General features: G+C 49.5%; 1 protein-coding gene across 5 annotated transcripts; it reads left to right on the forward strand.

Moving 5' to 3' along the window:
• The first annotated feature begins 1,289 nt into the window (after positions 1 to 1,289).
• On the forward strand, positions 1,290 to 11,190 carry POU2AF3 (POU class 2 homeobox associating factor 3). 5 transcript variants are annotated; one of them, XM_047693316.1, is made up of 5 exons: positions 1,290 to 1,528; positions 3,272 to 3,500; positions 7,484 to 7,538; positions 8,918 to 9,147; positions 10,536 to 11,190. In XM_047693316.1, the coding sequence occupies exons 1-5, from the start codon at positions 1,401 to 1,403 to the stop codon at positions 10,905 to 10,907; spliced, it is 1,014 nt and encodes a 337-aa protein (XP_047549272.1). In that variant the 5' UTR covers positions 1,290 to 1,400; the 3' UTR covers positions 10,908 to 11,190. The 5 variants fall into 5 exon arrangements, with proteins under 5 accessions (XP_047549272.1, XP_047549273.1, XP_047549275.1 ...); XM_047693317.1 differs by having other exon boundaries at positions 3,406 to 3,500; positions 7,356 to 7,538; XM_047693319.1 differs by having other exon boundaries at positions 1,464 to 1,528; positions 3,406 to 3,500; positions 7,481 to 7,538.
• The last annotated feature ends 4,236 nt before the right edge of the window (positions 11,191 to 15,426 follow it).

Raw genomic sequence — 15,426 nt, forward strand, 5'->3', positions numbered from 1 at the left:
CATCTCAAGTGCTCCCAGCCCAGATCCCCTGCCAAGCCTAGCTCCTCCCCATCCCAGACTCCCGGTGCCTTGTCACCTCGGAGACCCCCATTCCTACCCTCCAGTGGACACACTCAAGGGAATTCAGATAATTTTTCTGGTGGCCTTCGGGGCTCAGCCCCACTCCTGGCATTGCAGAGAACTCAGGGAACAGGGCCCGTAACCATCGTCTGGACTGGCATCCTGGGAGTGTCTTGGCTCATTTGCAAAGGGAACCCCCTCCTGCCTCTCTGTCTTCTGGGCTTCCCTCTTCCCCCAGGGGCTAGAAGGGGATCTGGCCTGGCACTGACTTCCTCTCTGGACACCACTCCTGTTTCCCTGAGCTTCCAAATCACACACAAGAGAAACAACACGTGCTTGGAGAATATTACCCAGCACAGTTACATCATTTGGGAGGGGCTCAGCTTCCCCAGCCCCGCAGCCCCGTGTCCGGAATCTCCCACCTCACGCAGAGTGTGAAGGCCTGAACACAAAGCCATGTCCTTTCAGCTAAAATGAGCAAGAACCAAGATCAAGGTTTCTCAACCCATACTCGTGCAGCAAAAAGGGCAGGGATGGCTCGAGCCAGAGCGAGAGGAGAGCAGGGGGAGCTTCCCAGGGCAAGAAACTCCAGCCTCAGAAAATCTCAAGGGTGAGGCCCCACAGACATCCCAGCTCCTGGTGGACAAGCAAAGGGTCTTACTGGGCAGGCATTCTGTCTTGAACCTGCAGGGTCTGGGGCCCAGTCAGAGAGTCGGCCAAAGGCAGGCAAGCAAGCCGCTGGTGGCCAGGCGGGGCCAGGAGGAGATGAGGCACAAGGCAGAGGCCTCTGCGGGGCCTGCAGCCTGCAACCTGGGGCCAGAGGGACTCCCTGCTGTGTGATACCTACTGGCTGCCAAGGTCACTCCCCAAAACCTGAGATTTTCCCTTAAATTGAAGACTAGGGATCCAGAAATCAGTCTGGTGGGCCAGCCTGGCCCCAGGGGTCAGGAAGGGCCCCCTAAGTCACTCGGGTCTCCCAGAGCTACCTTTGAGGCAGAAATACAGAGCATCTTTGAGGACTCCTGCTCTGTCTGTGGAAAGGTGGGCAAAATGTTTAAAATACAATAAAAGCAAGGCCCGGGATGCAAAGGGGTCTCACTCCCTGTTTCTTTGGGCTGTCTGTGGGGTGTCTGTGTGCAGGATTTCTGCAGAAGATAGTCCATTTTGTTAAGCCTTTGAATATTCAAATTGAAAGTATCGCGCAATCATTGATTGTCAAATCATGGGTTTCTAGAGGTTTTAAATACTTGGCATGAGGGGGGAAAAACTCAAACCTATACCCGAAGGTATAAAACATTAATTCTGTTTGTCTCCTGCTCCGGGAACCTGGGTGCAGCTGGATGCTTTGTGAAACTTTAAAAATGTTGCATCTCTGCTTCTCTCCCTGCACAGGGGCCCTGGGAGGCGCCGAGTGCCTGGAGCTCCAGCACCCAGCCAGCGCCCCAGCTGCTGCTGACCACGATGTCGGGTAACTGGGCTGCTTCTCCTGGGGTCGGGTCACGCGAGCCAGGGGCCTTGCGATCCGGGTGCCTTTCCACAGCTTTTCCTGCATAGAACAGAGAGGCACAAAGTCAGGTATTGCCAAGTAGGAGCCGGGGATCCCGAGAGGGCACGGGCCACGCTGTGGCCGCTCCCAGCTCGCGGCCTGCTCCCCAGGGCAGAGGCCCAGAGGCCGGCTTGGCCGCTGTGGACGTCGCGTACCCCGATCCCCCAGCCGCTCTTCCCTTGGCCACGGTTGTGACCCTGGGATGTGGCGCTGCGGACTCGGCGTGCCCAGAAGCGGCGGCGGGGGGAGCTAGAGGCTCACGGAGAGCCCGGGACGCGGGCCGCACGCGCCGCCGGCCGCGCAGGGGTGGGCGGTGGCAGCCCCTCTGCGGCCCCGGGGCCGCACCCCCTGCCCCCCGAGCCGCGAGGCGCTCGGCGAGCGCGTGTGGGCGAGACGGCACCGCCATGAGGGCGTGGAGCCCAGGCCTGGCGGGCCAGGCGCGGGGCTCCCCGGGTCTGCGCGGCGAACAGCGCCGCCTCCTTTCCCCGGGAGACCCCCTCGCTCCCCGGACCCGGTGCGGGGCCTCCCTGCTGCGCGGCTGCGCTCTCCGCAGTGGCCAGACGCGGCGCTGGCGGCCCTGCACTGGAGCCAGGCGCCGGGGCAACCCGCCCGGCCGCCGGGAGCTGCGGGACCCGGCCCCTCCCGCGCGATCGCCCCGGCGCTCACTCCAGGGTCGAGGTCAGGGCCGGAGCTGCCGGCGCTCCCGCGGCCACCCCAGATGGCGAAAGCTCGCCGGCCCGGCCTCGCGTGGCCCAAAGCCCGCCGAGTCTCACCTGCTCACTGCGGCTTCGCCTGGTCGGCCCGGGACCGCGGCCACCCCGCTCCCGGCGCGCCCGGACTCCCTCCCCGCCGACCCTCCCGCGCCGCTCGGCGTCCCCGCGAGCCGGGCAGTGCGGCCAAGCCCCGCCGGCCCCGAGGGCGGCATCTCCGCCGGCTGCACTGTCCCCGGAGGCTCAGTGCGCCGCCGAGAGCCGCCTGCACCAGAAAGGGAGGGGGGGGGGGAAGCGGCGGGAAGGGAGAGCAGGAGCGGGGGCCCGAGGAGGGAGGAGGAAAAAGATGGAGAGCGGGAAAGGCGGAGAAAGGGGGCGAGGGTGACAGGGCTGATGAAAAGTTCGGAGGGGGGGAGTGCCCCGGGCCTGGTCCCTTCCCTGTGGTCGGTCTGGCAAGTTCCTCAGCGGCCGGAGGACAGGGCTCTCCAACGCGCACCCCCGCCCACCCTGTCCGCCGCTGTCCCCGGGGCTGGCTTCCAGACCAAGGGCATGTAGAGGTTAGAGCCTCCTCAGAAGCCTGATTGGCTTGGTGAAGCCTGGACGCAGAGCTTCTTCCGCAAGGTGGGGGCATCACGGTGGGGTGGGCTGTCAGCGGCTCCTGCTTGCTGGGTGGGCCCCTCCCAGGCCCGTAATACCTGCTGCCACACGGCAGGCTGGTCCCAGAGCCCGAGGTTCCCCTAATTGAGCCAAGGTGGTGAGCTTCCCTAGGCTGCTGTCCACATTCCTGAGCAGAAAAACCTGTGTGCTATTGGTCTAGGGATAGGGCCTAGCCTGGGATGGGTGGCCCCACAGATACCCATAGGTTCTCTTCCCACTAAGGCCCTGAAACCTGCCCAGCTTCTCCTCATCCTTTGAAGTTGAAGGAATGTGGGGTTCCTTCCCACCTGTCTTTCAGCATTCTCTTTGCATTCTTCAAACCTAGAAACCTGGTCTCCTGCGTCATAGCCTATAACGAGGACCCCTCCCCCACATCCCAGTCTGACATCCAAACCACCCGTTGGACCACTGACTCAGTCGCTTTTCCCCCAGAAAAACCGAAGGTGTATCAAGGTGTCCGGGTCAAGATCACGGTGAAGGAGCTGCTGCAGCAGAGAAGGGCACACCAGGCGGCCTCAGGGGGAACCGTAAGCATCAACCCTTCCCGGGCTCCCCAACTTGCCTTGGCCTCATTTAACCCTGTGTCTGGAAAGGTGTTGGAGGCCACACTAAGCGCAGTCACCGTCCCCAGACCTGGCCTTCCTCAGCGTCTTTATAACTTTTCTGCCCCTTACCCCCTCACCCCCCTCCCCACCGGAAGCCCCAAAGAACAGGTAGAGAATGTCGTGGGGTTCAGGATTTGGGGGGGAGCTCGTCCCTCATTGATCATAGTTGAATATAAACAGCTTGTTGGCCTGGTGCTGGGAGAGGAGCCCCCAGCAGCTAAGTAGGTTGTTATGCTGGTAGGAAAACGGTGTGTGGGCCCTCACACGTGCAAAGAAAGTCTCTCCCAAAAACTCATGTCATTTTAGCGAGCCCTTCAAGGAGAGAATCTCGGTGCAAATGCCCCCTGCTTCTCATTCGTATGAAACCCAGCCTCTGAGGTCATTTATCCGTAAGTCACCAGGCATAGAAGGTTCCCAGCAGAAATGGGCCATGTGTCTGCAGAAGAGACAGCTCGGGGTGTAGAATCACCTCCTTCGAATGAAGCCTTAAGCCGGTCCTGGTTATCAGGAGGTGATGTGGGCAGTCCTAAGGGTACCCTGCCACTTTTTGTACTTTCTCAAGCAGACGGTGCTGCCACGAGTGCTCAGGGCAGCAGCAGAACCAAATAAACTAGGCGGGGTTCTCCTCCAACAGAGCGTAATTCATTGCTGAAAGCCCTTGATCGTACCTCTGCCGGTGGGTTGCTTGTGCGCCTGCGCAATATGACAGCGGAGTCCGTATCACCAGCGTTAGGACCCGTCCGGTCTCTAGCTTCTGGCGTCCTCCCTGCAATGGTTTTGGAGCCTGGTGCCGTTTGTGCGCAATGTTCGACTTTCTTGAAATGGGTCTTTGTGGGAAGAGGCAAATGATATAGGAGTGGGGAGAACAGGCTCTAGAACCAGTGGCCTGGGTTCAGATCTCAGCTCCTCCGTGGTACATGTGGATCCTGGAGCAATTATTCGGGGTCATCACCTGGGTCCGCATCTTTAAGCTGGAGACGATAGGATTTTAGGAGGGTTAGATGGATTATGGCATATAAAGCACTTGGACGAGTGCTTTCCATTTAGCAAGTGCTCCATAAATGAGAGTTGTCATTATCATGATTTATGAAAAGCAACTAAAATTACAACCAAGAACTGAAAGCCAGCTCCCCAGTGATGTCCATTCACTCCCTTTGCTCAGAGTTTCAAGTTCAGGTGCAAGCGTGCTGTGGTTCAGCCTGTACAGCACAACTTTTACATTCATTGGAGAAGTTCGTATGTAACTTTAGCTAACATAAAGCTTCCTTCCGTTTGCAGAAGGTTTGTACAGTGGTTAAAAGATAGCACTTTTGCACACTCCTTATCTCATTTAGTTCTTATAACAACCAGGTGAGGTAGATAGATGGGGATCTGCATGCTTCTAGTCCAGCTGAAGTTCAAAGTCTTACAGTCAGTTTAAAGGCAGAGCTAAAAACATGCCAGGTTCTTCTTAACTCTTCATGTAAAAACAAAAACACATTCCCACCTATTGGTTCCCTAAATTCATCCTTCTGGTAGTCTCAACCATCAATTCCTTCAGTTCAGAGATAGTTATAAAATTAATAAAACCAGGAACAAGAGAACTAGGAAATGCCTCTGATGCAAAAAAAAAAAAAAAAAAAAAAAAAAAATCAGGATGTTCAAAACAAAGTATAATCTTTCATTAAGGAGCTTTGGTACATGGTAGAATTCTGCTTCAGTGCACCTGGAGAAGTCCCACTTGGGCATGATGATTTTATGGCTGTTGGCCTCCCGCAGGTTTGGCCACCGTCCCCCTGCGAGCTAACTACAGGATTGAAAGCAAAGGATAAAACATTTCACTTGTGTATCTGACCAGTATCCATTTCCTGGAGCTGTGTGATTTATCTAAGTTTTTTCTGAGAGCTACTCACCCCACCACCACCACCCCCAAGAAATAATAAAGCAGTCCTTCTGAACCAATGCCTTTTGGGGACATGTACAGCAAGGCTCACCCTTCTTGGCTTCCTGGAATATTATATCGGCCCAAGCGCCCTCACAGGCACAGGGAAGTAACACTGATGATTGAATCATGAGAACCAGCTGTAAAACCCCTCACTCGGAACCATCAGAAGGATCTGGGATTCTAGGAAAGCAGTAAGGGTATATGCAGCAGGCAAGGACGGCGGCTGTCAGGGGACGGTGTATGCCTGCTTCTTGGTAGAGAACCCTTGGTGTAGCAGAGATGATCTCCAGTTTGTTCAGTGATCAAAGGACACCTCCAGGAAGCTTCAAGGCAAGGAGAGGGTTAATGCTATCAACTATATAAAGCAGGAAAGTATTTATCTTGATTTGTTATACACAGTTGTACCCACCATTTGAAATCTTGAAGGCAATCATGAATGGAAGTCATAGATTGAAGCAAATGTCAGGTGACAAACAGTGCCAGGAGAAAGGTGTGCATGTCAGATTTTTTAATTTGATTAAAAAAAAATTTATTTCGGCCAGATCAGTTTGTAAACAACCCTATACACACACACACACACACACACACACACACACATTCTTTTACCTTTAGGAGAAAGGGAAACTTGAGTTAGTGTTTATGAAAGGATATACGTTACCCTTCTTTAACCATTCCCTTTTTTTTTTTTTAAAGCAGCCTGGATGTGTTTTTATAAATTGTAGACTGTATTTTTTTGTGCCGTTTTGAAACCTAAGAGAAAGGTGCCTTTCTTTGTATTCTTGGGGTGAAGGAGAAAGTGAACCCATGGCTGGAGAGATAATATCGAGCAGGAGACTGTAAACAGAACTGAGGGAGATAACGCGGGTAGGCAGACACACAGACCATTCCCAGAGAGGAATGGGGTTAATGTGAGCTCAGCCATAAAGCAGATTTTTTAAAAACCCACTCCTTCCAAGTCCTTCAGCTCAAGGTGCAGCCAAATATTTGCATAAAGAGCTGGTGAAGGATTCCAGCTTCCTGGTTCATGACATTACAGCATGGATCATTTTCAAAATTAACACCACCTCCTGCTTCAGCAGAGGCCAACAACCCCAGAGGCACGCTATATGGGAGTGAGTATGCCTGTAATCTGAGAGAGAGAGGTGCGGTGAACTTGGCTTCCCAGCACAGATCACGGAGCAGTGCTGGTCCCTTTAAACTTTAAAGGCACCATCTGAAATTTTTTTTTTAAAGTCCTAAATTACTCAGTACAATTACCAGTTCAATTGGAAGGTACAGGCTGCTTTACTTTAAATAGTTAAAAGGGATAATATCATAAATTTCACTAAATCTCAGGTATTCGGGTAGAATAGTGAAAAAAAGCAACTCATACAGAGTTGAAAGACTGAGCATTACCTAGAAGGTAGATAGGCTTCAGCTCACGGACAACAGCTTTAAGGACATTTTCTATCGTAACATTTCATAGCTAGTAAGCATGCGTGCCTACTTTTAGCTACTCTGGATTAGCAAAGTTAGGAATTGTGTCCTTGTGGGAGAACAAATTCCCAGGCTAAGCCTCCAGACAGTAGATGAAAATTTTGAAGAGAACGATGGACTAAGTCACAGAGGGTTGGGATTAAATAAGTTTAGCTCTTATCACTTTGAAATTAAATTGTTTAATAGAAAGGCTGTTTACTGGGCATACTCAAACTATTCCATTCCTCTGTAATCTGCAAATCATTTGAATTCATTTTTATCTACACTTAAATTTAAAATTTAAGTGGGAAAATCTATTGGGGGAAAAAACCCAAGCAAACATAAAAACTGAATTGAAATAAAGTTGGTTGTATGTAATGACAGCCACCTTTTTTTAGAAAAAAGAATCTGGCTTACCTTAGAGCAGAAGGCACCAAAGTTCATAGAAATGGGAGATGTTCATGGGAAAATGTCTTCACTTTCTCCTGAGAGCACTGAGTCCATGGTCATGTTCTTGCTTTGGCAGCTGCCCGGAGGCAACGGCGTCCACCTGTCAGACCCAGCCCCACCATCTTCTGCAGGTCAGTACAACGCGTGTCACGGTTCCCTCAAAATCTCTCTCGAAAGTCCATCTCAGAAGAGTCTCTCAGTGCTTGATTCAGGGGTAAAGATAGACACCACCATTTAATTGGAATCCAACCAATCAGAAGGGGAACCAGGCATAGTGAGTCCAGATCAAGCTCCGCAAGTCAACAAGGGCACACTTTTGTCCTTCTTTCCCGAAACGTCTATTTGCTGCTTCCTATTCTGTCCCGAGAGTTAGTTCTTTACATTTGCTCCAGTTTCTCATCACCAAGTCACTGAACTTGACTAACAGATCAGAATCGTTTTCAGAAACTTGTTGTCGTTTTTATGGGACTGTTAGATGGAATACAGGACACCCTCAGGTTCTCGAATAATGCCTTTGCTCCTGTTGATTTAGTGTCTAGCCACCGACAGGGGCTTCCCTCCCCTTCCTCCCTCTCTCCCCGGGAAGCAACTCGAACAACTGCACATTTTCTCAGCCCAGTTCAAGTAACTGTATTACCTACGCCAGCCAGCAGGTAGGTGTTTCAGGAGCTCGGACACAAGGAAACCTGTGCTTGTGGTAGCTCACCCCTGAATGTGCCACTTTCTCTTAACCTTAAGGAACCTTGAGACTTCAAGAAACCCAGTGTTCTAGTGTCATCTAATTGATACACTCTAAACCTGTCTTCTCTGAGCCTTTAAGGCTGGCGATCAGAAATCGAACCTATTTATAATAAAACAGAAGAGGAGTCTCGTTTTCAGAATTCTGCTTGATGGGTAGCTAACTTATTTTAACTCCGTTAGCATGTGAAAATATTTCCTAAGGACACATCTTTGCTTTTTGTACTGATTCACTTTACATTCTTGGTTTCTATTTTTATCATTTGCGTTGCCCTTTTTATCACTCCTCAAACTTTAAGTTACTGAGAAAATATGAAAAGGTTAGCAAAGCTACAAGCCTAAATCAAGAGACTTGTTTCCCATGACCTCAGATGTTTTCCTAAAGCCTTCCTTCTGAGAGGTGAGACTTACTTGAACCACAGATGGGATGTCGATGCCTTATCGTCCAAGAAAGTAGAGTCTTGAGCCATTATTTGACTGTGACAATTAGACACAGGTTGGACTGTCATTCTTTTATTTGTGCCCTGGTCATATTTACAGCCACTCTCCACATTATTAACCAGATTTGAGCAACTGGGACTCGAATTCACTAGAGCAACAAAAAACATCCAATTTGCCTGGCTGTTTACTTTTCTAGAACTTCTTAAGCCCCGCTCCTCCCTAACATGGTAAAATATTCAGAATACAGTATTCTATTCAAAGTCATAAGTGCAACTTTTAAACAAACAAACAAACAAACAAAAAAGTCTCTCTTTTTCCCTTTCTCTTCTAGGGCTGTATTTGGAATCTGAACCGGTTTCTTCCACATCCAATTCCTTTCAACCCCGAGAATTTTCCACTTGTGTTTCTTGTGAAGAAAATACAAGCTGCATCGACCAGGTGTTTGAGTCCTACCTTCAGACAGAGACACACCTGGACCCCTTGCTCAATTCCACGCAGAGCACGTCACCCTATTTCCCTGACAGCTTCCAAGCTGCCCCTTTCTGCTTTAACCAGAGCCTGGTAATTTATCTCCGTTCTTTGCAAAACCTTATTGTTGCCTCCTCTGGAGTAGTAAGGCTTTGTAAAAGGGTTTCATCATCTCATGAGAAATCATACAGACCCTGTCAACTAAGAAGTCATCCAGGAAACAGCCCAGAAGCCACTTAAAACTCAGTGGGGGTCGGAGTAACCACACATGGCAGGGGGCAAACCTTTGGGTACACACAATTATGATCTCCCAAGGCAGCTACACCCGAATAAAGTGGTGTGTGCCCATAAAAAGGTTTCCTGGCAATCTTCATTGAATGTGTTCAAACTGTAGTGAAGGCATCTGTGAATTGGAAATCATTGACTTAAGTGATGGTCCTTGGATCTTCGAGTTCTGGAAAATGACATTAAGGCTTCGTCAACACAGTACCAGACTGTCATCCCGATAAGGGGTTTTGTTTCGTTTTGGCACTGAGCTGGTCCCACTAACTGGTGTTTTGGGTCTGGTATAGGCATGAGAACTCATTTGGGTCTGAGACTACTAATAAAAAAAGAAGCCCTCATACTTCAGAGAATTTGGATTTTCTATTCTTGGAGAACCTCACGTGCTTGAAAATGTGGTATCATTTCAACGCAGTAAGATTTCCATTAGTAGACACCAGTTGTTTGAGAGGTCTTTTAGATACTCCTATAGTTTTTTAAACCGTAAAAAGTAAGTTTTTTTTTTTTTAATGTACATACTTTTTTCTTTTGGTTTGTCAAAAGTCCACGTAGGTATCAGACTAAATTTTCAGGATATGAGAAATTAACTCCAAGAAAATACACACCAGACCCCAGTCACCCAGCTCCCTTCTGACTTCCAAAGAAGGCTTTCTCAGTAATAATTGTAGACCAGCTTAAGAGAAAGCAGAGGTACATTTCTCCTCTGGGGATAAGACTTCAGTGAGAGTAGTTGTGCATCTTGGAGTCTGCCAGACACGGGCGCACTGAAGAGCCCAGTGGTACCTGTGTCTGGTTCGCTTTGCTCTCCACGGTTAAGCGTGTGGAAGAACGTCCAAGGTGCCACCTGCAGCTTCTCCTGTGGCCCACAGCAAGATTTGACGTGCAGGTGACTTGAAGCACGATGGGATTTTGTGGTTTAAGAACAAAGCGTCCTCTAAAGTAGGGTTACAACAAAGGAAGCCAGTGAAGCAAGGCGATTTATTGTTGGGGAAGAAAAAGGCAAATATAGACTAAGGTGTCCTGAAATCATGCAGTCAGCAAATAAAATTACTTCTGCAGCCCTGGGTTGGGCTGGGTGTTTTGTTGTGTTGCATTGTCCCCTCCCTACTGTTCTTACTCTTGAGTTAATAAATCCTCTCTATTCAGCTTTTTGAATCCCGTCTAACTGATCAAGCTCTTTGTTCCCTGGCTTTCTCTAGACCCCAGGATCGTCTTCGGATTCCTCCACTCTGTCTGGTTCCTTAGACTACAGTTACTCGCTGGCTCAGCTACCTGCGTGTGCTCCGGAGAATTACAATTCTCCCCCTTCTCTGGACCCCAGAAACTGTGGCAATCCCTCAGAAGAGTACTCCTACTCACACTTGCCCTCGTACACTCAGTACGACTGCTTCCCCTCTGCCGGCCCCTCGGTCTGCTACTGCACGTCCTGTGAGGCAGAACACGTGGACACCCTCAGAGCGGCGGAGTGCTTTTCCTACCCCAGCACAGACTATGTGAACTTGGCCCCCTCAGCAGCTGTGGCCAGCGAGTTCTATAAAAGGGGAACAAACTGGGACATCTGCTATAGTTAATAGCAATTGCATTACATTGGAACACGGTGTGAGTATCTTGGTCCTTCGGCCACACCAAATGACAACTCGAAACATGCAGCCTGTTAACAAAGTATCACAAAGCCCCGTTCCCGTGTCACATTTCCAATGTTCTGATGCTCGCTTAGGCATTAGTACGAAGTCGTCAGATCTGGTCATCGTGCCACTCCTACTTTGTATGCTTACAGTTAAAATTGTCGTAGGGAGTGTTCAGTTTTCCTTTTCTATGTAACGAACAAATTCTAATTTTTTTAACTAATAAATTTTGTATTATTAAACGTTGGCTTATTTTTTTTTTAATTTTCTGATGAGAGTTTCCGGTTGCTTTGAATAATACCAATTAATTCTGGAAATCACCAATTACTTCTCAATATTTTAATCTCACTAATTCATGAATTTTAAATGACTTTAATTTGGCAAGATGCCTGGGCTGTCATAGGGATGGAGGGTAGACACAGCTGTGATGGCTGAAAGCAAGAGGCAGCCTCACCTCCAAACGAGGGTGTACATCTTGGAGCCACATCAGAGAAAGACATTTATGAATCATTATAGCTTCTTGTATCTAACATTAGTCAACGAAATGTTAATATGTCCAAAAGGCACATCTTGCCTACAGCAATATTAACCCATAGATCATTCTTTTTCATGTCCAAAGTGGTGTTTTGTAAACTTTCTGGGCAAATACTTGATCTTTTTTTCTCCTGAGAACCGCCATGCTGTTGATGGACCACAAAGTCTGGAATTTGTTGTTACCTCAGATTTCCAAATTTCCACAGTAAGTCCTTAAACATGCGCTGTTACTCGTTTTTTACAGGTTGATTGAGACCATCGACCACATTGTTCGTGACTGAATTTCAGAGTTCACTGCCTCTGATTAATCCATTTGAACGAGCCCAACCGTCGTTCAGGGTAAAGAGGAGTTACTTAAGTTACGCATGTCAGAGTATACTGTTCCATCCTGTTTGCTGAGGGCATGGAAGCAGAGGACCTAATCCCTGCAGTGAGTCCCTGAAGTCTTGGGGGAGCGGGCGTTTTCCATGTCCCAAGCTTCCACACAATGGCACCAATGGTACCATTGGTCCTGGCCACGGCTACCATTTTCCGAGCCCTCCCCAAGCACCAGAGTTGCCTTCGGGTTTTCTCAGTCCTCTCTCCTCTCACGCAAGCTCCACAACAACACTGATGGCAAAATCAGGAGTCTGAGACTCAGAGAAGTCAAGTCACCCACCCAATGTTACCCAGTCAGGAAGTACCTGGGCTTGGGTCTGAAGAACACCGGAGCTGTGCTTTGTACTCACTCTCTGGAGGTGAAAAGTCTGAGCCATCGTTGGTGAAAGACTGCTGTGGAACCTGTGAAATCACCCCCCACCCCATTAAACTCCCACTTCCTCCTACAAACACAGGTGTGTCCCCCACACAGCCAGTCAGAGTTCCCCAGAAGGGCCAACTGTCCACAGATATGAAGGTGCCAAGCACGAGAGCCGAGGCCCCCACTCTGGGGACCGAGGGAGAGAAGCTGACAAACCACCACCTCTGTGGGCCTTGTTCTGTCAGGAAGCAGACAGGCTTTCAAAATGACATGCCTAATTGTCACCTCCCTGGGGACTCCACTAAGGCTCGGGCAAACAGAACAAGTTGCAACCTGCCTCCTGGGATAGTTGTGCCCAGGAAATAAAACAATCACTGCCTTTCTGAGATGCCAATAAAATGAAATTTTTTTAAGAGTTTCCAACTAAATGGAAACGGGCCTGGCATCGAGAAACATCTGTTGGGACAGACAGAAACCGCGGCATGCCATCTGCCCCACCCCACCCTGGCTGTCCCAAGGGACAAAGAGCAGAGAACCCAAAGATGACCAAGGCTTGACACAAAAATATCCTTTTCCTGTTGCCATTCTTCTTTCTTTCTCTCTTTTTCTTTCTTTCTTTCTTTCTTTCTTTCTTTCTTTCTTTCTTTCTTTCTTTCTTTCTTTCTTTCTTTCTTTCTTTCTTCCTCTGCTTCTGTCTTGCACCTTCCGGATCCGGTATCTTGCAGATCTCACAGGGACTGCTTGCTCCTAGCTTCTTGTTCTTTCTTCGTATGTCCCTTAGTGTTGGCCTAAATCTAGTTTGGAAAAAGATTCAAAAAAGACTGTGACACACGGGCTAACATAGCTCACGACACCTTAAACTGGTCCTGAAGAACTGACCAGATATTTGGGCCAACAGGTCGACCGCACACGAGGAGGTGAATGAACACGACCCACCGGTCTCCCAGGCACTAGCTGAGTAGCTCACACTGAGCAGCTCGGAGCCCTACGGCAGCAGGGAGAGCTCCACCCGCAGTGCTGGCACAAGCCAGAGGGGCTCTCATCACCGTGTCCCGGGGAGGCTGCAGAAAATCCAGACGCCTGTGCCTCGGAGTCAGAAAGGAGGATTCAGTAAGTCTGTGTCCAGTAGGATTTCTTTAACTCTTTATTTTGAAATTATAGGAAATTACAAAAATAATGCATAGCCTTTATCCAGCTTCTCTCAGTGGTGACTGACCCTCAAATAACTATTGTATAATATCAATATCAGGAAGGTGATATTAGTACGATGCTAACCAGACCATGGATATCATTTTCTTTACAGCATGTATTTATATGTTGTCGGTGTCTGGAGGTTTTTTTTTTTTTTTTTTTAAGATTTTTTATTTATTTATTTGACAGAAACCACAAGCAGGCAGAGGCAGGCAGAGAGAGGAGGAAGCAGGCTCCCCGCCGAGCGGAGAGCCCCATGCGGGGCTTAATCCCAGGACCCTGTGATCATGACCAGAGCTGAAGGCAGAGGCCTTAACCCACTGAGCCACCCAGGTGCCCCTGTGTAGAGGTTTCTATGAATAAGTATCAGTATATTTTAAACTCCCCTCCCCCAGAAGAGCCTAATACACAGCCAGGGCTGAGAACCAGTGGTTTTGTCCAATCGACCCTTATTCCCCCGGCAAGGAAATCGAGCCCAGAGTAGCTAAGTGACTTGTCCAGGACACCACTGTCTCTCATCAGGGAAGGCAGTGAACTTTCTCAGTCCAAAGATCTTTACCATATGTGCAGTTGTTACAAGTCAACAAAGTGTTATAAAAAAGAGCAGATTGTCTTAGGGTTGAAGCATGAGAGGAAGGGGCATGTGCCTCATTTTTGAGGTCACTTTAAGGGACACACACAAAACACAACCTTGGGTAGCTCTTCCAACCTCATCAGGTTGTTGACAGGCAATTGTTTCAAAATTCCACAAAAGCATGGGTCTCGGACTATAGTCCACATCCCCCCACATTCATTATTATCATTAATGGACTCCAACCTGAAGGAACAGCAGGGTGGGTGTCACATGGGATTCTTCGACTTTCTCTCTGCGTGCCTCCTCCTTTCTTTGTGCTGCAAAGGGACTTTGCATGTTTGGGGACACATGCCAGACTTTAAAGCCACCTCCGGCCATGCTCTCCCTCTCTTCTCATCTCTGCTTTCAGGCCCTGAGCTGGACAGGTGGGAGAGATTGCCTACTTTCTGCGGCGCTTGGTGTCTCCACTTTAGGTGTTTTTTGGCCTGAATAAGGCACAAAGATGTTTCTTCCTTTGCCCTCAGCCTGCTCCCACGCGGTGAGCCTCCAGCTGCTCCCTGTGTCCAATGCGGCACACTCTGCGAGCAGAAGAGGACAAGCACTCCGGGAGGTCTCCCTGCAGCTGTTTTCAGTCTCTCTGCCGAGGGTTTTCTGTGCTACTCGCAGCCAAGCTTTGTGAATGAGAAGATGTAGAGGATGAGGTCTGCCCCCTGACATTCCTCAGGGGCCAAAGGAAGGAGCAAAGCTACAATGGGCTTGCCTGCCCCTTTCGGACACTTGTCTTTTTTCTTGTGGAAATGACTGGAGAATCGAGAGCTTCCCAGTGAACTGGAGGGGGCCATCTGCAGAGCACGTAACTGAGCCATCCCCTCTGGTCCGCCACGGGCAGCCCGAGCCTCGGTCTGCCCTCCCATTCCACCGTGGGGGGGGGGGGGAGGCGCAGCCCCTTCCTGCAGCCCAAAGGGGAGGAGTAGGAGTCCAGCTTCCCAAACACTGACCCCATTATCTCCACACAAAACAGTAAAGCCCAGACTTCAGAGCCCTCGAGCCAGACAGACCTGGGTTTGAATCCTGATACCATCACTTACTTGCTCTGTAATGTTGGACAAGGACCTTAACCTCTTTGGGCTACAATTTAGTGACCAAAACGCACAAATCACTGGAAGTAAAACCTACTCTCGTTTTTGTCCTGGGGATAACTGGTGGAATGTTACTCTCCTTGATCACAAGAGGCTCACACCACAGGCATCATCCCAGGAAGTCCAGTGACATGGCATGGCCAGGCCCTCCAAGACCTTTCCAAATCCTCCAAGTTACTGACACAAGGGCCATCCCGTCTTGGACGGAATGGGGATTCTAGGAACACCGTCAAGGGCACAGACGTCTAAGAAGGGTCATATTCAACCCTTTGGGGAAGCCTCTCCTGC

The sequence above is a fragment of the Lutra lutra genome, chromosome 10, assembly GCF_902655055.1.
Source record: "Lutra lutra chromosome 10, mLutLut1.2, whole genome shotgun sequence".
NCBI classification, from domain to species: Eukaryota; Metazoa; Chordata; class Mammalia; order Carnivora; family Mustelidae; genus Lutra; species Lutra lutra.

What these genes read in the sequence shown, in the direction of transcription:
- POU2AF3 (XM_047693316.1), top strand. Translation starts at nt 1,401, where the DNA reads ATGCTTTGTGAAACTTTAAAAATGTTGCATCTCTGCTTCTCTCCCTGC. An exon ending in GCTGCTGACCACGATGTCGG is followed by an intron (nt 1,529 to 3,271) that starts GTAACTGGGCTG and finishes CCTGTCTTTCAG; the next exon opens with CATTCTCTTTGCATTCTTCA. An exon ending in AGGCGGCCTCAGGGGGAACC is followed by an intron (nt 3,501 to 7,483) that starts GTAAGCATCAAC and finishes TTGCTTTGGCAG; the next exon opens with CTGCCCGGAGGCAACGGCGT.